This window comes from Bombina bombina, chromosome 5 (assembly GCF_027579735.1).
Source record: "Bombina bombina isolate aBomBom1 chromosome 5, aBomBom1.pri, whole genome shotgun sequence".
NCBI lineage: Eukaryota > Metazoa > Chordata > Amphibia > Anura > Bombinatoridae > Bombina > Bombina bombina.
The window spans coordinates 874,447,688-874,472,443 of NC_069503.1; the positions used below are offsets into that span (position 1 = coordinate 874,447,688).

Genomic DNA, 24,756 nt, shown 5'->3' on the forward strand with positions numbered 1-24,756 from the left:
CCCGCCAAGTAAGGTCAGTCCAGCCCCGAAATACCAGGCAATTCTCCTCTGAACAAGGAACATGACAACCCCAGACGATCGTTTCGGCCTCCTATGGGCCTCGTCAGTGAGGTGCAGCCAAATTCCTCTAAGCACACTGGGCAAGGAGTCCACGTCTGGTTTCCCCCATCACCCATAGGGAGACTTCCCCAGGGTCATAATAATTTGCATACAAAGAGAGAAGCGCTCTACCAGGAACGAACAACAGCTCAGTGGCTTGTTCTATGGCGATTTACCACCCGGAAGCAGCCTCTTTTAGACCAGTGTGCTTTTCACAGAAGAAAACTTTCCTGAAGTATATCAGTCTGATCCCGCCAAGTAAGGTCAGTCCAGCCCCGAAATACCAGGCAATTCTCCTCTGAACAAGGAACATGACAACCCCAGACGATCGTTTCGGCCTCCTATGGGCCTCGTCAGTGAGGTGCAGCCACATTCCTCTAAGCACACTGGGCAAGGAGTCCACGTCTGGTTTCCCCCATCACCCATAGGGAGACTTCCCCAGGGTCATAATAATTTGCATACAAAGAGAGAAGCGCTCTACCAGGAACGAACAACAGCTCAGTGGCTTGTTCTATGGCGATTTACCACCCGGAAGCAGCCTCTTTTAGACCAGTGTGCTTTTCACAGAAGAAAACTTTCCTGAAGTATATCAGTCTGATCCCGCCAAGTAAGGTCAGTCCAGCCCCGAAATACCAGGCAATTCTCCTCTGAACAAGGAACATGACAACCCCAGACGATCGTTTCGGCCTCCTATGGGCCTCGTCAGTGAGGTGCAGCCACATTCCTCTAAGCACACTTAGATTCTGACAGTGTAAATCCTTTATCTGATGCTGAAGTCAGATTTCAGCTTGAATACCTTTGTGTACTGTTAAATGAGGTATTGGCTACTTTGGACGACTCTGATGCTCTTGTCGTTGTCAACCCTGTATATCATAATAAATTCTATGATTTTCCTGTTCCAGTCTGTGTGTTTCAGGCTTTTTCCAGGAATGGGAGCATTTAGGATATGTTCTCCCTGTCTCCTGTATTTAACAAGATGTTTATAGTTACTGTCTCCATTTACATTCATGGCTCACATTGCCTAAGGTAGAAGGTTTTTTTTCTACCCTGGCTAAGAGAACTATAGAGAGTTCCTTTAAGGATCCCATGGTTTCAAAGCTGGAGGCTTATCTAAAGAAGACATTTGTTCATCTAGGTCTTCAATGGCAACCTGCAGTTTGCATTGCCACAATAGCAAGTGCAGCATCTTATTGGTGCGACACCTTGTCTGAATCAATTATAGTAAAGACTCCTTTGTAGGTTATACTAGATAGGATTAAGACTCTTTATATAGCCAATTTCTTTATTTTTGTTGCTAATATACAAGTTATTAGACAGGAAGTCAGGATGGCTTCACTGTCCTAGCCCACTGGGCGTTGTGGCCTAAATTTTGCTCAATTTTATATCTAAGTCCAAGTTTTTGGCGCTTCCTTACAAGGGTAAAACTTTGTTTGGTCCTGGTCTAGCGGATGTAAGGGTCTTTTCTTCCACTGGACAAATAGAGTAGACCTAAAGGAAGTTAGAGTCTTCTTGGTAGCCCAATCATTTTTGGGACAAGGGGAAGCAATCAAAGAAACCCGCAGCTGTGTATAAGTCAGCAGGAAGGGTCTGCTCCTGGTCCAGGATCGGATCAAGTGAGGATTAGACTTCTTCTGTTTGATTAAGCATGAATTCGAGAAGTTCCAGAGCCTTGGGCTGTGGAAATTGTATTTCAGGGATACAATGAAGAATTAAATCTTCTTGAACTGCGTTCAGGATCTTTCTTCCCTAGGAGTGGTAGTCAAGTTCTAGTAAGGGAACGAGGCCTGGATTCTGCTCAGTTCTGTTTGTGGCTCCCAAATAAGAGGGAATTTTTTGACACTTTCTAGACTTAGTGTCTTATCAAATTTCTCTGAATACCGTCCTTCAAAATGGAAACCATTAGTTCCATTTTTGCTTGGGTCCAAGAGGGTCAGCTCATGACGACCATGGCCTGAATGATGTGTATCTTCATGTTCTAATCCCGGGATTTCTCAAGTTCCTGAGATTCGTCTTTCTAGTCAAACACTTTCGATTTGTGGCTCTTCCGTTGGCCTTTCCACAGCTCCCAGAATTTTCTCATAGGTTCTGGGGGCTCTCTTGGCAGCGATCAGGTCTTGGGGGATTGCAGTGGCGACCTACCTGGATTACATATTGGTTCAGGCGCCATCCTTTCAACAAGCTTACTCTCATTCAGAGATCTTGTTGTCTTTTCTACGTTCCTGTGCATGAGAAGTTAATCTGGAAATGAGTTCCCTTATTCCAGCTACAAGGGTAGTTTTCACAGGGAACTTAATAGATTCCCTATCCAGTAAATTTTTCTGACAGAGGTCAGAAAATCCAAAATTCTTTCCTCTTGCCTCTCTCTGCAGTCTACTGTTCGGCCATCAGTGGCTCAATGTATGGAGGTAATTGGTCTGATGGTCGCTTTCATGGACATCATTCCCTTTGCTAGATTCTATTTGAGAGCTCTGCATTTATGCATGCTCATACAATGGAACCGAAACCATTCTGATCTGTCTCAGAGGATAGCTCTAGATCAGTCGACGCGAGACTCTCTTCCGTGGTGGTTTTCTCAGGAGCATATGTCTCAGGGCACATCCTTCCGGAAACCTTTCTGGGTGATTGTAACCACGGACGCCAGCCTGCTGGACTGGGAAGCAGTCTGGGACTCGTTAACCAAGGACTATGGCTTGGGAGGATTCTGCTTTCCCTATAATCATCTTGGAGTTGAGAGCAATTTACAATGCTCTGGTGGCTTGGCCTCAGTTGTCCTTAGCCTGGTTTATCAGGTTCCAGTCGGACAATTCACTTCAGTGGCCTACATCAGCCACCAGGGAGGATCTTGGAGTTCCTTAGCCATGAAAGAGTTGGCTTGGATTGTTCAGTGGGCAAAACTTCACAATTGTTGTCTATCTGCCATCCACAGTCTAGGAGTGGACAACTGGGAAACGGCTTTTCTGAGCAGACAGACATTTCTTCCCGGGGAGTGTACTCTCCTTCCGGAGGTGTTCTCCAGGGTGACACCTAGATGGGGGGTACCAGAGTTGGATCTGTTGGCGTCTCGGCAGAACACCAAGCTTTCTAAGTATGATTCAAGGTCAAGAGATCCGCAGGCCGCCCTGATAGGTGCTCTGGCAGTGCCTTGGGATTTCAGTCTAGCATCCGTTTGCTCTCTTTCCACTAGTCATTACTCGTATCAAACAGGAGAGAGCATTGGTAATTCTAATAGCTCCTGCATGGCCTCGCAGGATCTGGTCTGCAGACCTAGTGAAGATGTCATTCCTTCAACCTTGGAGGTTGCTTCTGAGGAAGGACCTTTCAGGGTCCTTTCCTTCATCCAATCTCGTTTCTCTGAAGCTGACTGCTTGGTGATTGAACGCTTAGTTCTGTCTAAGCGTGTTTTTTCGGAGTTGGTCATTGAGACCATGATTCAGGCTCATAAGCCTGTTACTAGAAAGTTTTACCATATGGTATGGCATATATACTTTTATTGGTGTGATTCCAAGAGGTACTCTTGAAGTAGGGTCAGGATTCCTAGGATTTGTCCTTTCTCCAGGAAGGTCTGGCGAAGGGTTTGTCAATCAGTACTCTGAAGGGTCAGCTTTCTGCATTTTCTATTTTATTATGCAGGCATCTGGATTTTTGTGCCAGATGTGCTATCTTTTTGTCAGGCTCTGGTCAGAATCAGGTCTGTGTTTAAGTATGTTGCTTCTCATTGGAGCCTTAAAGGGACACTGAACCCAAATTTTAAGCAACTTTCTAATTTACTCCTATTATCAATTTTTCTTCGTTCTCTTGTTATCTTTATTTGAAAAAAGGCATCTAAGCTTAGGAGTCAAACTTTTTTGGTTCAGTACCCTGGACAGCACTTGTTTATTGGTGGGTGAATTTATCCACCAATCAGCATGAACAACCCAGGTTGTTCACCAAAAATGGGCCAGCATCTAAACTTACATTCTTGCTTTTCAAATAAAGATACCAAGAGAATGAAGAAAATTTTATAATAGGAGTAAATTAGAAAGTTGCTTAAAATTGCATGTTCTATCTGAATCAGAAAAGAAAAAATTGGGTTTCAGTGTCCCTTTAACCTTGTTCTTAAAGTTTGGTAGCAGGCTTTGTTTGAGCCATTGCATTTCATAGATATGAGTTGTTATCTTGGAAGGTTTTGTTGCTTATGACTATCTCTTCTGCTTGGAGAGTTTTGGAACTCTCGGCTTTGCAGTGTGATTCGCCTTATCTTATTTTTTTTCCGGCAGTGGTTTCGGATAGAAATATTAATCAGGAAATTGTTGTTCCTGCTCTATGTCCTAATCCTTCTTTCATAAGGATCGTTTGTTGCATGATTTGGATGTTGAGCATGCTTTAATATTTTTCTACAGGCGACTGGATTTTCGCCAGTATATTCTGTCCTGTTTGTTTGTTTCTCTGGAATGCGTAAAGGTCAGAAAGCTACAGCTTTTTCTCTTTGGTTGAGAAATATTTTCGTTTTGCTTATGAGACTGGTGGTCAGCAGCCTCCTGAGAGAATTACGGCTCATTCCACGAAGGGCTGTCTCCTCTTCTTGGGCTTTCAAAAATGAAGCTTCTGTGAAACTGATTTGCAAGGCTGCAACTTGGCGCTCTCTGCATATTTTTTCCAAATTTCACAAAATTGATTCTTTTGCCTTGGCTGAGGTTTCTTTTGGGAGAAAGGTTCTTCAAGCGGTGGTACCTTCTGTTTAGGTCTGCCTTTCTTGTTCTCCCTCCCTAGTCATCTGTGTCCTCTAGCTTGGGTATTGGTTCCCACTAGTAATTGATGACGTTGAGGACTCTCCATACCAAAATTTATGCTTACCTGATAAATGTATTTATTTCCGGATATGGAGAGTCCACAACCCCTCCCTTAATTTTTCAGACAGTTATTTTTTTACTAAACCTCAGGCACCTCTGCACCTTTGTGTTATTCCTTTTTTCCATTTCCCTTCGGTCGAATGACTGGGGATTGTGGGAAGTAGAGTGATACTTAACAGCTTTACTGTGGTGCTCTTTGCCGCCTCCTGGGGGCCAAGAGTGATATTCCCACTAGTAGTTGATGACGTTGTGGACTCTCCATATCCGGAAAGAAATACATTTATCAGGTAACCATACATTTTGTTTCCTGTGCCAGTTAAGATGGCGAACATTATTTGTTACAAATGGGAAAGAATAGGAACTTCTTTTTACCCCTCGTCTACTTTTAAAAAATTATTCCCGATTCCTGACTCTCAATTAGACTTGTAGGGTTCCATCCCTAAGTTTCTACGCTGACTTAGCTTACTGCTATCCCTCTGGAGAATAGTTTTTCTTTTAGACAGCCTATAGATAAGATTATGGAAACCTTTCTGAGGAAGATGTTTCAACATATCGGGCTTTTATTTCAACCCGCGGCAGCTGTAGCCGTGGTTGCTGGAGCAGCTATCTACTGGTGCGACACTCTGTCGGAGCTCATTGATGGGGAGACTCCCCTAGAGGATATTCAGGAGAGAATTAAGGCTCTGAGAATTGCCAACTCCTTCATCTGTGATGCATATATGCAGATTATTCGCATAAATGCAAAGGCTTTTGGCTTTGCGGTCCTAGCCTGCCATGCTCTCTGGTTGAAGTCTTGGTCTACGAATATGACTTCTAAATCCAGACTCCTTTCTCATCAGTTCAAGGGGAATGATTTTATTCGGTCCAGGGCTGAACTCTATTATTTCTACGGTTACCGGATGGAAAGGTGCCTTCCTACCGCAGGATAAGAAAAATAGGCAGAAGGGACGGCAATTGTCTTATTTTCGTTCTGACAAATCACAATGACAGCAATCTTCCTCAAGGTCCAAGCAGCCCAAGAGTACTTGGAAGCCGGCTCAGTCCTGGAATTAGTCCAAACAGACTAAGAAACCCGCTGAGAACAAATCAGCATGAAGGGGCGGCCCCCAATCTGGGATCAGACGGAGTAGGGGGCAGACTGTCTCTTTTCAGACGCTTGGTTCCAGGATATACAGGACCCTTGGGTCCTGGAGGTTGTTTCTCAGGGATACAGGATAGGATTCAAGTCTCATCCTTCCAGAGGCAGATTCCTTCTCTCCAGTCTGTCTTCAAGACCAGAAAAGAGGGCTGCCTTCTTAGGTTGCATACGGGATCTCTCCTCTCTAAGAGTAATTGTTCCGGGACCGACAGCAGAAAGAGGTTTGGGGTTTTATTCAAACCTTTTCGTGGTTCCAAAGAAGGAGGGACTTAATGTGCCTAAACAAGTTTCCGAGTGTTCCCTCTTTCAAGATGGAGACAATATGGTTAATCCTTCCTCTGATTCTGGAAGGACAGTTTATGACCACAATAGACCTGAAGGATGCATACCTTTATGTCCAGATACACAGGGAACATTTTCAGTTCCAGAGGTTTGCCTTTCTGGACCAGCAATTCCAGTTCATAGCTCCAAGGATATTTTCGAAGGTTCTGGGGATCTGCTAGCCGTTGCCAGAACACAAGGTATTGCAGTAGCGCCTTACCTGGACGATATCTTGGTACAGGCACCATCTTTTTGTCTAGCGGAAAAACATTCAGAGTCCCTTCTCAATCTTCTTCGATCACATGGATGGAAGATAAATTGGGAAAAGAGTTCTCTCACTCCAAATACAAGGTTGATCTTCCTGGTGACAACAATAGACTCCATATTCATGAGGATATTCCTCACAGATCAGAGATGGTATATGCTAACTTCTGCATGTCTTGCCCTCCAGGCCTCCTTGAGACTCTCAGTGGGTTAGTGTATGGAGGTGATTGAACTCATGGTGTCCTGTATGGACATCATTCCTTTTGCCAGATTCCATCTCAGACCCTTACAACTATGCATGCTGAGACAATGGAACGGCGACCATTCAGATTTGTCTCAACAGATCATGCTGGTCAACCTGTCGAGAGACTCACTCTGTCCAGATCATCTGTCCCAAGGCACGTGCTTCTTGAGTACGTCCTGGAAGATTGCGACTACGGACGCAAGCCTTTTCCGTCTGGGGAGCCGGCTGGGGTTCCAAGAAGACACAAGGTCTGTGTACTCAGGAGGAGTCCTCCCTTCCGATCAATATTTTGGATCTCTGGGCAATCTTCAATTCCTTGAAGGCTTGGCCCCTTTTGGGTTTGCCCCAGTTTATCAGAATCCAATCAGAAAATATAACCTTGCTTGCCTACATCAACCATCAGGGGGGAGCGAGAAGTTCCTTGGTGATGAAAGAAGTATCCACGGCATCTTCTAAAACCAATATTTATTCTTCACAACGTTAAAAGGGAAGATGGCATCAACTTGCACACAAGATAGGCGGTGTGGCACTAATGGCTTACGCATTTCAGCAGTGAGCCGTAATCATACGGGCTATGATTATGGCTCACTGCCGAAACGCGTAAGCCATTAGTGCCACACCGCCTATCTTGTGTGCAAGTTGATGCCATCTTCCCTTTTAACATTGTGAAGAATAAATATTGGTTTTAGAAGATGCAGTGGATGTCTTTCCTTGTTTATCTCACTGCTTTACCAGCATAACCACGGACTTGGGCTGTGGGGAGGTGTGAGCCAATTTGGGATAGCCATTGTGACTCACAGATGTACGCTGTCAGCGATTCACATTCCGGGTGTGGACAACTGGGAAGTGGACTTCCTAAGCAAGCAATCATTTCACCCAGGGGAATGGTCTCTCCACTCTGAGGTGTTTGCAGAGATATGCAGCAAGTGGGGAATGCCGTAGATAGATAATTCCGCCTCAATACCAAGCTACCCAGGTATGGGTCGAGGTCGAGGGATACTCAGGCCGAATTGATAGATGCCCTATCAGTACCATGAAGGTTCAAACTCGTATATCTTTTTCCTCCATTACCGCTTCTCCCTCGTGTGGTGGCTCGCATCAAGCAGGAGCAAGCATCAGTTATTCTGATTGCTCCACCGTGGCAGCGAAGGACGTGGTTTGCGGATCTGGTAGGGATGTCCTCAGTGGAGGTTACCTTGTCGCAGAGATCTGCTGATACAGGGACCCTTCGTTCATCAAAATCTAGATTCTCTGAGGCTGACTGCGTGGCGATTGAACGATTAGTCTTAGCCAAGAGAGGGTTTTCTGACAGTATTATCGACACTCTGGTTCAAGCTCGTAAGCCAGTTACTCGTCGTATTTACCATAGGCTGTGGAGGACTTATTTGTACTGGTGCGAAGAGCGTGGGTTTTCCTGGCATAAGGTTGACAAAATCTTTTTCTCCAGGATGCACTGGAGAGGGGTCTTATCTGCTAGTTCTCTGAAGGGACAGATATCGGCCCTGTCGGTGTTACTGCACAAGAGATTGGCTGATCTTCCGGATGTGCAGTCCTTTGTTAAGGCTCTGACTAGGATCAGACCTGTGTTTAGATCTGGGGCTCTGCCTTGGAGCCTAAATCTTGTTCTTAGTGTTTTGCAGCAGGCTCCTTTTGAGCCTATGCATGCTGTTGACATTAAATTGTTATCTTGGAAGTGGTTCGTGCCTTGAAGTTCTATCTTCAGGCTACTAAGGAATTCAGACAATCTTCCTCTTTGTTTGTCGTCTATACAGGGAAGTGTAAGGGCAGAAGGCTACTATGACTTCCCTATCTTTCTGGTTGAGGAGTGTCATTCGCTTAGCTTTTGAGACAGCGGGACGACAGCCTCCTGAGAGGATAACGGCTCATTCCACTGGAGCAGTGACCTCCTCTTTGGCTTTTAAGAACGAAGCCTCAATGGATCAGATTTGTAAGGCGACTATCTGGTCCTACTTACACACTTTTTCCCCAAATTTTACAAGTTTGCGCAGCTTTCGGGAGAAAGTTTTGCAGGCTGTGGTTCCCTCAGAATAGGGTCTGCCTCTTTTCTTCTGTTCCCTCTCGTTATTCGTTCAGTGTCCTCTGGAGCTTGGGAATAGTTTTCCCAACAGTAAGGAATAAAGATGTGTACTCTCCCTGTGTTATGGAAGGGAAAACATAATTTATGCTTACCAGATAAAGTCCACAACCCTGCCCATTATTTATTGTTTGATGGGCGGCTCCCTTTTTTATATTAATTCTTCTGGCACCTTTATACCCTGATGTTTCTTTTACTTTTCCTTGTTCCCTCGGCAGAATGGCTGGGGGATAGGGGAAGTGAGAGGGATATTCAAGCCTTTTGCTAGGGTGTGTTTGCCTCCCCCTGGTGGCCAGGTGTTGTATTTTCCAACAGTAAGGAACAAAGTTGTTGACTCTCCCTGCCAGGAAGGAAAGGAATATATCTGGTAAGCATAAATTATGTTTTTCTCTTTAAATATTAAAATATTCTCTATTTTTAGTTTTAATTTGGTGAATTTACATAGTAACATAGTAACATAGTAGATGAGGTTGAAAAAAGACCGAAGTCCATCGAGTTCAACCTATACAAATCTAAAATATATACAAAAAGCTCCAGTTAAGCTTAAATAATCCCACTAATAGGTGACTCATTTAATACTAGCAATCATATCCATGAATTTTGTTTATAGACAGACATGTATCCAAATATTTTTTAAATGTATCTAGGGTATTGGCATTCGCTACCTCCTTTGGTAATGAGTTCCACAATTTTATTGCTCTTATCGTGAAAAAAACGTTTCCGTTGCAGGAGATTAAATCTCCTTTCCTCCAACCTTAAATTGTGACCTCTGGTGACAAACAATTTTATTGGAATAAACAGCGCTTCTGCCATCTCTGTATATGGGCCTTGAATATATTTATATAAAGTAATCATGTCACCTCTTAAGCGCCTTTTTTCTAAAGAAAACAAACCCAGTTTGGCTAGCCTCTCCTCATAGGTTAAATTCTCCAATCCCCTTATTAGCTTTGTGGCCCTTCTCTGAACTTTTTCTAGTTCTGCAATATCTTTTTTTGTGATCGGTCCCCAGAACTGCACTCCATACTCAAGGTGAGGTCTTACCAGGGCTTTATATAGTGACAGAATTATGCTTTCCTCCCTTGAGTTAATGTCTCTTTTAATACATGCTAGTATCTTATTAGCCTTTGAAGCTGCTGCCCTGCATTGTGCACCCATCTTTAGCTTGTTATCTATTACTACTCCCAAATCCCTTTCCTCCTGTGTTTGGCTAAGTCTTGTCCCATTTAAATAATACGTTGCCTGCTTATTTTTACTTCCAAAATACAGCTTTTCAATCCTGTGTTAAAGGGACTCAAAACACTAAAAACATTTTGTGCACCGCCCTCTACTCATGGGTGCTGCTATTTTGGAACTTAGGTTACACTGCAGGTAATTGAAGGTGAGTTGCTGCATATGTGCATACATGTTAGCACTAGATTGTAGTGATAGACCGATTTTGATATGGCAGCACCCATGACTAGAGAAAGGAGGTGAATAACCTCTATAAGAAAAGTATTTAGTGTTTAAGGTCCCTTTAAATACAAGTTACTGATCAAGACAACAACTCAATACAGTGTCTAAGCAATTTTGACCCCAGTGCCTTTCACCTACATCCTGCCCTTTGCTGTACTCCACCACTGCATGGCACGTATTATTGTTGGTTCTTAAAAACCATTGTATCTTTTTACCAGTCAGCTACTGCTAATTGTTGTTTCCATAGAATAGTGAAAAATGTCACTGCTCCTGCGACTCTCTTTATATGCTCTAGCGTCCACCTGGGGATTCCTGCCTTACAATTTGAAAACCACTGCTTGATTGAGATTGCCACCTTTAAATATACAACAAGTAATATCCATTTAAAGTGAGCTCCAGAGCTGCAGTGTAGTGCTGGGCTTAATTCATGCTGGTGAGAGAAGAAACATATGTAGCCACTAATGGGCATACCTCCTAGTAGTGCATTACTGCTTCTGAGCCTATGTATGTATGCTTTTCAACAAAGAACACCAATAGCACAATTTGATAATAGGAATTTACTGAAAAGTCTCTTAAAGGGACATGATACCCAAATGTTGAAACACTTGAAAGTGATGCAGCATAGCTGTAAAAAGTGGACTGCAAAATATCACCTGAACATCTCTATGTAAAAACAAAAGATATTTTACCTCATAATATCTTAAATATTCACCCCCCACTTTAAAGGACTTAAGCAACAAATCATTATGCCTGTCCCAGGACTTGCAAGGGAGTGTGCCTCATGCACACTCATGTTATTTCCCTATTCAGTTTAAGGAAGTTTACTATGAAATCACAGTAAAACAGTTCATGACCTCAGCACTGTGTATGCTGTTTGGCTTCCTCCAATCATGGCTTCCCCCCCAGAGCATCCTTCTCGTGAGGCTATGCCATGATTGGAGGAAGCCAATTTCGTCATTGCTGTGTAAGTACAGCAGGAGAAGCAGGTGGGGGATCGACGATCCAGCTTTGCACAAGAGAAAGGTAAGTATCTGTAAAAATACGGTGCTTAGTATTTTTAAAAACCAGGCAATAAATAATGAAAATTTACATTCACTTTAAATAGAGTAAGGGTACCAGATTATTTGATTGATTATTTAAAACAACAAAAACATGCACAGTACCTCACAGCTAAGGCTACATATTTGGACTGTAAACCCTTAAAGATGTGAATGTATAAACATAAATGTATTATTAGTTACTGAGTACATATTAGAATCAAGTTTGGGTTTGTTTAATATACCTGTTAAATATATTATAAACCACTAGTGGAAAAGAGAGAAGGGCTTTGCTGTGTAGAGCCTTTTATTTTTCTCCTACTGCACATATGTGAACTCATGCTTCTACCTCATCTACATGGAAAGTGTTGTGATTGTTTAGCTTTTTTTTTTAAGAGAAAAAACATAAAAATATACTTGCCAACTGATATTTCACCAGCTTTTATGCCATGCAAATAAAATGGACGTTTCTGTGATCCTTTACTATTTCTCTTAACATGGTTGTCAACATGATATGCAAAACAGTATTTTTGTCTTTCTGGTGCACATTCTTGTAATATCCTAAAAATGTCATCTGCTTTTCTGTTTATTTTTATTTAGCATGTTACTGTTAAAATTGATGTAAAAATGTAGTATATTTGTATTTCAGACTACAACTGTGGAGATATCAGAATATTCCTCGGACAATTCCCTAGAGGATACGCTTATGTCAGCTAGTGGGTCAAAATTTCCATTAAATGATGATGGAGGTGCCACTTTAGTTGGAAGATCTGCAAGTGATTGGGTAAAGACAGCACAAGCTCTGCTTCAGACACCTGAAAAAAAATTAGACAAACCTTGCAAGACCCCAGAGGATTCAGCCAAGAAAAAAAGAAGGTTCCTCAGGTGGGGTTTCTTAACAAACTGTTTTGTAGTCTTTCAATGACATTGGGATTTTTATAATTAAACATACATACAAAAGCAACTTGGATCTTGTACTAAACATCTGCTAATATTTATGTCTTTTGTTTATGCTCTATTTTTATTTATTTTTTATTTAAATTTTCTTTTATTAATGACAGTGCCATTACATAATTAATCATTTAACAAAGCATGATAGTTGACATATACATTAATGTATACACAAAAAACTAACAATACTGATTCCTCTATACCTTATAATTTTCTCATAAATAATGCTCTAAACTTTTATGTTTTATTTTTCTGATATAATTGAGTGCCAAAAGGAATTGTAAATTTGTAGGAGATAATCCTTCACATATTAGAAATTAGACTGTATGTTCACTTTTAATTAGGGGGATCATGGATGTGTATGTATGCATCCGTTTCTACTGTTGCTTGTGTCTTTTCTGGTTGTTCGATAGTTACTGTATGTCTTTCATGGGACACTAAAGTCAAAATTAAACTTTCATGATTAAAATAGAACATGCAGGTTTGAGAAACTTTACAATTAACTTTTTCAAATTGTGCATAGTCTTTTTATATGCACACTTTCAGAGGTGCCAGCTTCCACTAAGCATGTGCTTGAGTTTTCACTATTTACATATATTTTGTATGTAGAAGTACATTTTCCAATTTTTTCAGAAAAAAATCTACTGCTCATTGAAATTTCAGAGAATGTTTGATTGTGTTGCCTTCTTATTGTGCATTTCTTTCATGTAATTAGCAAGAGTCCATGAGCTAGTGACGTATGGGATATACATTCCTACCAGGAGGGGCAAAGTTTCCCAAACCTCAAAATGCCTATAAATACACCCCTCACCACACCCACAAATCAGTTTTACAAACTTTGCCTCCTGTGGAGGTGGTGAAGTAAGTTTGTGCTAGATTTCGCAAATGAGGGTTATTCTATGTCTTTAGCTATTTTAGCTAGAAGAATTTTGTGATTTTTAAAAAAAAAATAAAAAAAAATCCATATTTCTTAACTGTTACTCTGGGCTTCAAGATTGAGTTCTAAGACTAAAACTTTAAGCTTATACTAGTTTGGTTGTTCTTATTAAGGAACGAATTCCTGAGTTCTTTCCCAAGTAACATGTTTATAATTGGGGTTCGAAATCAGCTCCCTAATATTACGATGTACGTGCCGTATTCCAGCTTGGCTGGTAAGGGGCAGGTTAAGACTTCTTTGAAATTTATTTGGTTCTATTTTGTCCAAATTTCTTTGATTTTATTCCAGTAAGGCTAACACTTTCTTTAAGTGTGTTTCTGTCCTATATATTTTGGGTACTGTTGAAGCATGGCTGGGCACCCATGGGGTTCAAGCGCTGCTCAGACTTGAAATCTTCTGGGGTATTTCTTCCAGTTCTTTTTTTAGGAACCGGGTTTGGAGTTTTTATTCAAACTATTTTGCCCTTTTATGGTCATTGATAGCATTATTTGTTTTCATTAGATACAATAAATGCATATTTTCATTTTTTCTGTTTTCATTCAGATTATTTTCTGAGGACGCGGAATCTCATATGATTCACTTGCTCTTCGGGACATAGTTAGAGATCTTTTTTTCAAAAGCTCTTGATTCCTCACACAAGGGGTCACCTTTTTAGGTTTCAGATAGTTTGTGTCACTGTCTTTGTCTCTATCAGACAAGGGATAATTCTTTTGGGTTCTGTCCTGTCGGTACCTTTAGTCTCTATTATTTCCTTCAGTTGCTATATATGCATAGAAGTTTTAGGTCTTATGGCCATTAGCATTGGATTCAATTCCCTTTGCTAATTTTTACTAGAAATAATCTTTCAGTCTTTTATGAGTGTTGTTTCTTCGAGAACATGGTTGGAGGATCAATTTACCAAAAAGTTCGTTGATTCCTCAGACAAGGGTAACCTTTTTAGGTTTCCTGATAGATTCAGTGTCTTTGACTCTGTCTCTGTCGGACAAAAGACGTCTGAATTTGGTTTCAGCTTGTCGAAACCTTCAGTCTCAATCTTTCCCTTCGGTAATCTTATGCATGGAAATTCTAGGTCTTATGTCTGCTGCATTGGACGCGGTTCCCTTTGCTCATTTTCACATGCGACCTCTTCAGCTCTGTATGCTGAACCAGTGGTGTAGGGATTATACAAAGATATCTCAATTAATATCTTTAAAACCGATTGTACGACACTCTCTGACGTGGTGGTCAGACCACCATCGTTTAGTTCAAGGGGCTTCTTTTGTTCTTCCAACCTGGACTGTGATTTCAACAAGATGCAAGTCTGACAGGTTTGGGAGCTGTTTGGGGGTCTCTGACAGCACAAGGGGTTTGGGAATCTCAGGAGGTGAGATTACCAATCAATATTTTAAACCTCCGTGCAATTTTCAGAGCTCTTCAGTCATGGCCTCTTCTAAAGAGAAAGCCGTTCATTGTTTTCAGACGGACAATGTCACAACTGTGGCATATGTCAATCATCAAGGAGGGACTCACAGTCCTCTGGCTATGAAAGAAGTATCTCGAATTCAGGTATGGGCAGAATCCAGCTCCTGTCTAATTTCTGCGGTTTATATCCCAGGTATAGACAATTGGGAAGCGGATTATCTCAGTCGCCAAACGTTACATCCGGGGAATGGTCTCTTCACCCAGAGGTATTTCTTCAGATTGTTCAAATGTGGGGACTTCCAGAAATAGGTCTGATGGCTTCTCATCTAAACAAGAAGCTTCCCAGGTATCTGTCCAGATCCAGGGATCCTCAGGCGGAGGCAGTGGATGCATTGTCACTTCCTTGGAAGTATCATTCTGCCTATATCTTTCCACCTCTAGTTCTTCTTCCAAGAGTAATTTCCAAGATTCTAAAGGAGTGCTCGTTTGTTCTGCTGGTGGCTCCAGCATGGCCTCACAGGTTTTTGGTATGCGGATCTTGTCCGGATGGCCACTTGCCAACCGTGGACTCTTCCGTTAAGACCAGACCTTCTATCACAAGGTCCTTTTTTTCCATCAGGATCTCAAATCCTTTAATTTGAAGGTATGGAGATTGAACGCTTGATTCTCAGTCATAGAGGTTTCTCTGACTCCGTGATTAATACTATGTTACAGGCTCGTAAATCTGTATCTAGGAAGATATATTATCGAGTCTGGAAGATTTCCATTTCTTGATGTTTTTCTCATCTTTTTTCTTGGCATTCTTTTAGAATTCCTAGAATTTTACAGTTTCTTCAGGATGGTTTGGATAAAGGTTTGTCTATCAGTTCCTTGAAAGGACAAATCTCTGCTCTTTCTGTTCTTTTTCACAGAAAGATTGCTAGTCTTCCTGATATTCATTGTTTTGTACAAGCTTCGGTTCGTATAAAACCTGTTATTAAGTCAATTTCTCCTCCTTGGAGTTTGAATTTGGTTCTGGGGGCTCTTCAAGCTCCTCCGTTTGAACCTATGCATTCGCTGGACATTAAATTACTTTCTTGGAAAGTTTTGTTTCTTTTGGCCATCTCTTCTGCTAGAAGAGTTTCTGATTTATCTGCTCTTTCTTGTGAATCTCCTTTTCTGATTTTTCATCAGGATAAGGCGGTGTTGCGAACTTCTTTTAAATTTTTACCTAAGGTTGTGAATTCTAACAACATTAGTAGAGAAATGTGGTTCCTTCATTGTGTCCTAATCCTAAGAATTCTAAGGAAAGATCGTTGCATTCTTTGGATGTAGTTAGAGCTTTAAAATATTATGTTGAAGCTACTAATATTTCCGAAAGACTTCTAGTCTATTTGTTATCTATTCCGGTTCTAGGAAAGGTCAGAAGGCCTCTGCCATTTCTTTGGCGTCTTGGTTAAAATCTTTGATTCATCATGCTTATGTCGAGTCGGGTAAAACTACAGCTCATTCTACTGGGTCAGTTTCTACTTCCTGGGGCGTTTAGGAATGAAGCTTCAGTTGATCAGATTTGCAAAGCAGCAACTTTGGTCTTCTTTGCATACTTTTACTAAATTCTACCATTTTGATGTGTTTTCTTCTTCTGAAGCAGTTTTTGGTAGAAAAGTACTTCAGGCAGCTGTTTCAGTTTGATTCTTCTGCTTATAATTTCAGTTTCTCTTGTTAAGTGTGTTCAGTCCACGGGTCATCCATTACTTATGGGATATATTCTCCTTCCCAACAGGAAGTTGCAAGAGGATCACCCAAGCAGAGCTGCTATATAGCTCCTCCCCTCACATGTCATACCCAGTCATTCTCTTGCAAACTCTCAACAAAGAAGGAGGTCGTGAGAGGAGTTAGGAGTTTTTTACTTAATTATTCTTCAATCAAAAGTTTGTTATTTTAAATGGCACCGGAGTGTGCTGGTTTTTTTTTTCTCAGGCAGTATTTAGAAGAAGAATCTGCCTGCGTTTTCTATGATCTTAGCAGACGTAACTAAGATCCACTGGCTGTTCTCGTACATTCTGAGGAGTGGGGTAACTTCAGAAAAGGGAATAGCATGCGGGTCCCCTGCAAATGAGGTATGTGCAGTAAAATATTTCTAAGGAATGGAATTGACTAAGAAAACACTGCTGATACCCATATGATGTAAGTACAGCCTTAAATGCAGTAGTAGCGACTGGTATCAGGCTGATAAATGTATGCGCAGTAGAGTTATTTTCTAGGGAATGGAATTTGACTGAGAAATAATGTAATACTGAAATAATGTATGAGCCTTAACTGCAGTAGAAGCGACTGGTAGCAGGCCTTAGTGATAACTTTACATAACATTTGAAATGTTTGTTTTTAAAACGTTTACTGGCATGTTAATCGTTTTGTGAGGTACTTGGTGATAAATCTTTTAGGGCATGATTTTTTTTTCCACATGGCTAACGTATATTTCTGCATGGAAACCGTTATATCAGGTCTCCCACTGTTGTAATATGAGTGGGAGGGGCCTTTTTTTGCGCCTTGTTGCGCAGTTTAAAATTCAATCACAGTCTTTCCTGCTTCTTCCTCCTTGATCCAGGACGTCTCCAGAGAGCTCAGGGGGTCTTAAAAATTTATTTTTGAGGGAGGTAATCAGTCCACAGCAGACCTGTGACAGTGTGTTTTGACTGTGATAAAAACTTCACTGTTAAATTGATTATCCGTTTTTGGGTATTAAGGGGTTAATTCATCCTTTTGCTAGTGGTGCAATCCTCTGCTAATTTCATACATTTACTGTTAAAATTTGGTTGCTATAACTGAATTAGTTCATTGTTATTTCAACTGTGACAGGTTTTTTTGTGTTTTTAAAAAGCGCAGCAGCGTTTTTTATATTGCTTGTAAAGTTTATTGAAAGTATTTTCCAAGCTTGCTAGCCTCATTGCTAGTCTGTTTAAACATGTCTGATACATGATGAATCTGCTTGTTCATTATGTTAAAAGCCAATGTGGAGCCCAATAGAAATATGTGTACCAATTGTATTGATGTTACTTTAAATAAAAGTCGAGTCTTTACCCGGTAAAGAAATTATCACCAGACAACGAGGGGGAAGTTATGCCGGCTAACTCTCCTCACGTGTCAGTACCTTCGCCTCCCGCTCAGGAGGTGCGTGATATTGTGGCGCCAAGTACATCAAGGCCCTTACAAATCACTTTGCAAGATATGGGCTAATGTTATGACAGAAGTATTATCTAACTTGCCTGAGTTAAGAGGCAAGGCGCGATAGCTCTGGGTTAAGGGACAGAGCGCGCTGATGACACGAGAGCCATGTCCGATACTCGTTCACAATTTGCAGAACATGAGGACGGAGAGCTTCATTCTGTGGTGACGGATCTGATCCAGGGAGACCGGATTCAGAAATTTCAAATTTTAAATTTATGCTTGAGAACCTCCGTGTATTGCTAGGGGAGGTGTTAGCGGCTCTGAATGATTGTGAACACGGTTGCAATCCCAGAGAAATTATGTAGGCTGGATAAATACTTTGCGGTACCGGTGTGTACTGACGTTTTTCCTATACCTAAAAGGCTTACAGAGATTATTAACAAGGAGTGGGATAGACCCCGGTGTGCCTTTTTCCCCTTCTCCGATATTTAGAAAAATGTTCCCCAAGAGACGCTACCAACACGAGACTTATGGCAGACGGTCCCTAAGGTGGAGGGGAGCAGTTTCTACTTTAGCTAAGCGACCACTATCCCGGTGGAGGATAGTTGTGCTTTCTCAGATCCAATGGATAAAAAATTAGAAGGTTACCTTAAGAAAATGTTTGTTTCAACAAGGTTTTATATTACAGCCCCTTGCATGCATTGCGCCCGTCACTGCTGCGGCGGCATTCTGGGTTTGAGTCTCTGGAAGAGCTATTTGCACAGCACCATTGGATGAGATTTATGAACAAGCTTAAAGCACTTAAGCTAGCTAATGCGTTGTGTTTCGGATGCCGTTGTGCATTTAACCAAACTAACGGCTAAGAACTCCGGATTCTCACCATCCGAGCGCGCAGAGCGCTATGGCTTTAATCCTGGTCAGCAGACGTGACTTCTAAATCTAAATTGCTTAATATTCCTTTTAAAGGGCAAACCTTATTCGGGCGGCCCGGCTTGAAAATAAATTATTGCTGACATTACTGGAGGTAAGGGTCACACCCTTCCTCAGGACAAGGGCCAAATCAAAGGCCAAACAGTCTAAGTTTCGTGCCTTTCGTAATTTCAAGGCAGGAGCAGCATCAACTTCCTCCGCTCCAAAACAGGAAGGAACTGCTGCTCGTTACAGACAGGGTTGGAAAGGCAACCAATCCTGGAACAAGGGCAATGCAGGCCAGAAAAGCCTACTTCTGCCCCTAAGACAGCATGAAGAAAGGGCCCCCTATCCGGAAACGGATCTAGTGGGGGGCAGACTTTCTCTCTTCGCCCAGGCTTGGGCAAGAGATGTCCAGGATCCCTGGACGCTGGAGATCATATCTCAGGGATACCTTCTGGACTTTCAAGAGCTGTCTCTTCACAAGGGAGATTTCACCTGTCAAGGTTATCTACAGAGACCTAATAAAGAAAGAGCATTTCTACAATGTGTACAAGACCTCTTAGTAATGGGAGTGATCCACCCAGTTCCGCGGGACAAGGAAACAAGGGCAAGGTTTTTACTCAAATCTGTTTGTGTTCCCAAAAAAGAGGGAACCTTCAGACCAATCTTAGACCTAAAGGATCTTAAACAAGTTCCTAAGGGTTCCATCGTTCAAGAATGGAAACTATTTGAACCATCCTACCCATGATCCAAGAGGGTCAGTATATGACCACAGTGGACTTAAAGGAGCCTACCTTCACATACCGATTCACAAAGATCATTATCGGTACCTAAGATTTGCCTTTCTAGACAGCATTACCAGTTTGTAGCTCTTCCCTTTCGGGTTAGCTACGGCCCCGAGAATTTTTACAAAGGTTCTGGGCTCACTTCTTGGGCGTACTAAGACCGCAGGCATAGCGGTGGCTCCGTACCTAGACGACATTCTGATACAAGCGTCAATTTTCAAATGCAAGAGTCTCATACAGAGATAGTTCTAGCTTTTCTGAGGTCGCATGGGGGAAAGTGAACATGGAAAAGAGTTCTCTATTACCACTCACAAGGGTCCCTTTCTAGGACTCTTATAGATTCTGTAGAGATGAAGATTACCTGACGGAGTCCAGGTTATCAAAAATTCTAAATGCTTGCCGTGTCCTTCATTCCATTCAAGCCCATCAGTAGCTCAGTTGCATGGGGAAGTAATCGGCTTATGGTCGCGCAATGACACTAGTGCCATTTGCGCGCCTGCATCTCAGACCGCTGCAATTATGCATGCTAAGTCAGTGGAATGGGGATTACTCAGATCTGTCCCCTCTACTGAATCTGGACCAGGATGCCAGAGATTCTCTTCTCTGGTGGTTTGTCCTCGGGTCCATCTGTCCAAAGGAATGACCTTTCGCAGGCCAGATTGGGACGAGTTGTAACAACAGATGCCAGCCTACTAGGCTGGGGCGCAGTCTGGAACTCCCTGAAGGCTCAGGGATCGTGGACTCAGGAAGAGAAACTCCTCCCAATAAACATTCTGGAATTAAGAGCAATATCAATGCTCTCCTAGCTTGGCCTTCAGTTAGCAACTCTGAGGTTCATCAGATTTCAGGTCGACAACATCACGACTGTTGCTTACATCAACCATCAAGGGGGGAACCAGGAGTTCCCTAGCGATGGTAGAAGTCTCGAAGATAATTCGCTGGGCAGAGTCTCACTCTTGCCACCTGTCAGCGATCTTACATCCCAGCGTGGAGAACTGGGAGGCGGACTTTCTAAGTCGCCAGACCTTTCATCCGGGGAGTGGGAACTTCAACCCGAGGTCTTTGCCCAACTGATTCTTCGTTGGGGCGAACCGGAACTGGATTCTCATGGCATCCCCGCCAGAACGCCAAGGCTTTCCTTGTTACGGGATCCAGGTCCAGGGACCCGGAGCGGTGCTGATAGATGCACTAGCAGCCCCTTGGGTTTTTCAACATGGCTTATGTGTTTCCACCGTTTCCGTTGCTCTGCCTGCGACTGATTGCCAGGATCAAACAGAGAGAGCATCGTGGATTCTGATAGCGCCTGCGTGGCCACGCAGGACCTGGTATGCAGACCTAGTGGACATGTCGTCCTGTCCACCATGGTCCTCTGTCTCTGAGGCAGGACCTTCTAATTCAGGTCCTTTCAACTATCCAGAGCCTAATTTCTGAGCGCTGAACTGCATGGAGATTGAGACGCTTTGATTCTATCAAAGCGTGGGTTTCTCGGAGTCCGGTTTATTGATACATTAATACAGGCTCGGAAACCTGTTATACCGCAGAAAAATTTACCATAGAATATGGCGTAAATATTTATATTGGTCTGAATCCAAGAGTTACTCATGAGTAAGGTTAGGATTCCTAGGATATTGTCTTTTCTACAAGAGGGTTTAGAAAAGGGTTTATCTGCTAGTTCGTTAAAGGGACAGATTTCTCCAACATAGGTGTGTCCCGGTCCCACACGGCGTCATCCTGACTTGTGGGATATTCTCTTCTCCCAACAGGGAGAATGGCAAAGAGGCCCAGCAAAGCTGGTCACATGATCCCTCCTAGGCTCCGCCTACCCCAGTCATTCTCTTTGCCGTTGTTACAGGCAACATCTCCACGGAGATGGCTTAGAGTTTTTTAAGTGTTTAACTGTAGTTTTTATTATTCAATCAAGAGTTTGTTATTTTGAAATAGTGCTGGTATGTACTATTTACTTCAGAAACAGAAAAGAGATGAAGATTTCTGTTTGGTATGAGGAAAATGATTTTAGCAACCGTCACTAAAATCCATGGCTGTTCCACACAGGACTGTTTGGAGCAATTAACTTCAGTTGGGGGAACAGTGAGCAGTCTCTTTGCTGCTTGAGTATGACACATTCTAACAAGACGATGTAATGCTGGAAGCTGTCATTTTCCCTATGGGATCCGGTAGAGCCATGTTTATTACGATCAGTAAATAAGGGCTTCACAAGGGCTTATTAAGACTGTAACTTTTTCTGGGCTAAGATCGATCATATTTACACATATTTAGCCTTGAGGAATCATTTAATCGGGGTATTTTTTGTAAAATAATATCGGCAGGCACTGTTTTAGACACTTTAATCTATAGGGGCTTTCCCTAATCATAGTCAGAGCCTCATTTTCGCGCCGGTATGGCGCACTTGGTTTTTGAGAAACAGCATGGCATGCAGCTGCATGTGTGTGGAGCTCTGATACATAGAAAAGTCTTTCCTTGAAGGCATCATTTGGTATCGTATTCCCCTTTGGGCTTGTTGGGGTCTCAGCAAAGCAGATTCCAGGGACTGTAAAGGGTTAAATATAAAAACGCTCCGTCCGTTATTTTAAGGTTAAAGCTTCCAAATTTGTGTGCAATACTTTTAAGGCTTTAAGACACTGTGGTGAAAATTTGGTGAATTTTAACAATTCCTTCATGTTTTTCGCAATTGCAGTAATAAAGTGTGTCAGTTTAAAATTTAAAGTGACAGTAACGGTTTTTATTTTAAAACGTTTTTGTACTTGTTATCAAGTGTATGCCTGTTTTACATGTCTGAACTACCAGATAGACTGTGTCTGAATGTGGGGAATTCCCATTCATTTAAATAAATGTGATTTAAGTTGACAATGACAATGATGCCCAAGATGATTCCTCAAGTGAGGGGGAGTAAGCATAGGTACTGCATCATTCCCATCCTTCTCTACACAGTCTTGCCACTCAGGAGGCCCCTAGTACATCTAGAGCGCCCCAATACTCCTTACTATGGCAACAATTAACGCTGTAATGGGATAATTCTGTCAAAAAACATTTTAGCCAAAATGAACACTTATCAGCGTAAGCGCGACTGCTCTGTTTTAGATACTGAAGAGCATGACGACGCTGATAATAATATTTCTGAAGGGCCCATAACCCAGTCTGATGGGGCCAGGGAGGGTTTTCTGAGGGAGAAATTACTGATTCAGGAACATTTCTCAACAAGCTGAACCTGATGTGATTACATTTAAATTTAAGTGGAACATCTCCGCATTCTGCTTAAGGAGGTATTATCCACTCTGGATGATTGTGACAAGTTGTCATCCCAGAGAAACTATGTAAAATGGACAAGTTTCCTAGAGGTGCCTGGGGGCTCCCAGAAGCTTTTCCTATACCCAAAGCGGGTGGCGGACATTGTTAATAAAGAATGGGAAAGGCCCGGTATTCCTTTCGTCCCTCCCCCCATATTTAAAATATTGTTTTCCTATGGTCGACCCCAGAAAGGACGTTATGGCAGACAGTCCCCCAATGGTCGAGGGAGCGGTTTCCACTGTAAACAAACGCACCACTAAAAGCCCATAGAGGATAGTTGTGCTTTCAAAGATCCTATGGATAAAAAATTAGAAGGTTTGCTTAAAAAGATGTTTGTGTTCAGCAGGGTTACCTTCTACAACCAATTTCATGCATTGTCCCTGTCGCTTAGACAAGCCGCATGTTTCTGGTTCGATGAGCTAATAAAGGCGGTCGATAGTATTCTCCTCCTTATGAGGAGATTATGGACAGAATCAATGCTCTCAAATTGGCTAATTCTTTCACCCTAGACGCCACTTTGCAATTGGCGAGGTTAGCGGCTAAGAATTCTGGGTTTGCTATTGTGGCGCGCAGAGCGCTCTGGTTAAAATCTTGGTTGGCTGCTGCATCTTCCAAGAACAAGCTACTTAACATTCCTTTCAAGGGGAAAACGCTGTTTGGCCCTGACTTGAAAGAGATTATCTCTGATATCACTGGGGGTAAGGGCCACGCCCTTCCTCAGGATCGGCCTTTCAAGGCAAAAAATAAACCTAATTTTCGTCCCTTTCGTAGAAACGGACCAGCCCAAAGTGCTACGTCCTCTAAGCAAGAGGGTAATACTTCTCAAGCCAAGCCAGCTTGGAGACCAATGCATGGCTGGAACAAGGGAAAGCAGGCCAAGAAACCTGCCACTCGCTACCAAGACAGCATGAAATGTTGGCCCCCGATCCGGGATCGGATCTGGTGGGAGGCAGACTCTCTCTCTTCGCTCAGGCTTGGGCAAGAGATGTTCTGGATCCTTGGGCGCTAGAAATAGTCTCCCAAGGTTATCTTCTGGAATTCAAGGGACTTCCCCCGAGGGGGGGAGATTCCACAGGTCTCAGTTGTCTTCAGACCACATAAAAAGACCAGGCATTCTTACATTGTGTAGAAGACCTGTTAAAAATGGGAGTGATTCATCCTGTTCCATTAAGAGAACAAGGGATGGGGTTCTACTCCATTCTGTTCATAGTTCCCAAAAAAGAGGGAACGTTCAGACCAATCTTAGATCTCAAGATCTTAAACAAGTTTCTCAAGGTTCCATCGTTCAAGATGGAAACCATTCGAACTATTCTTCCTTCCATCCAGGAAGGTCAATTCATGACCACTGTGGATTTAAAGGATGCGTATCTACATATTCCTATCCACAAGGAACATCATCGGTTCCTAAGGTTCGCATTCCTGGACAAGCATTACCAGTTCGTGGCGCTTCCTTTCGGATTAGCCACTGCTCCAAGGATTTTCACAAAGGTACTAGGGTCCCTTCTAGCTGTGCTAAGACCAAGGGGCATTGCTGTAGTACCTTACTTGGACGACATTCTGATTCAAGCGTCGTCCCTTCCTCAAGCAAAGGCTCACACGGACATTGTCCTGGCCTTTCTCAGATGAACGCGGAAAAGAGTTCTCTATCTCCGTCTACAAGGGTTCCCTTCTTGGGGACAATAATAGACTCCTTAGAAATGAGGATTTTTCTGACAGAGGCCAGAAATACAAAACTTCTAGACTCTTGTCGGATACTTCATTCTGTTCCTCTTCCTTCCATAGCTCAGTGCATGGAAGTAATCGGGTTGATGGTAGCGGCAATGGACATAGTTCCTTTT

The 24,756-nt window shown here is 42.4% G+C and overlaps 1 protein-coding gene across 1 annotated transcript in view; it reads left to right on the forward strand.

Moving 5' to 3' along the window:
• SPIDR (scaffold protein involved in DNA repair) overlaps window positions 1–24,756 on the forward strand; it is a 1,635,101-nt gene that overhangs the window by 613,904 nt on the left and 996,441 nt on the right. The window contains exon 6 of the mRNA XM_053715026.1: window positions 12,129–12,364. Coding sequence (XP_053571001.1) covers window positions 12,129–12,364 — 236 coding nt within the window. The remainder of the gene's footprint in view (window positions 1–12,128; window positions 12,365–24,756) is intronic.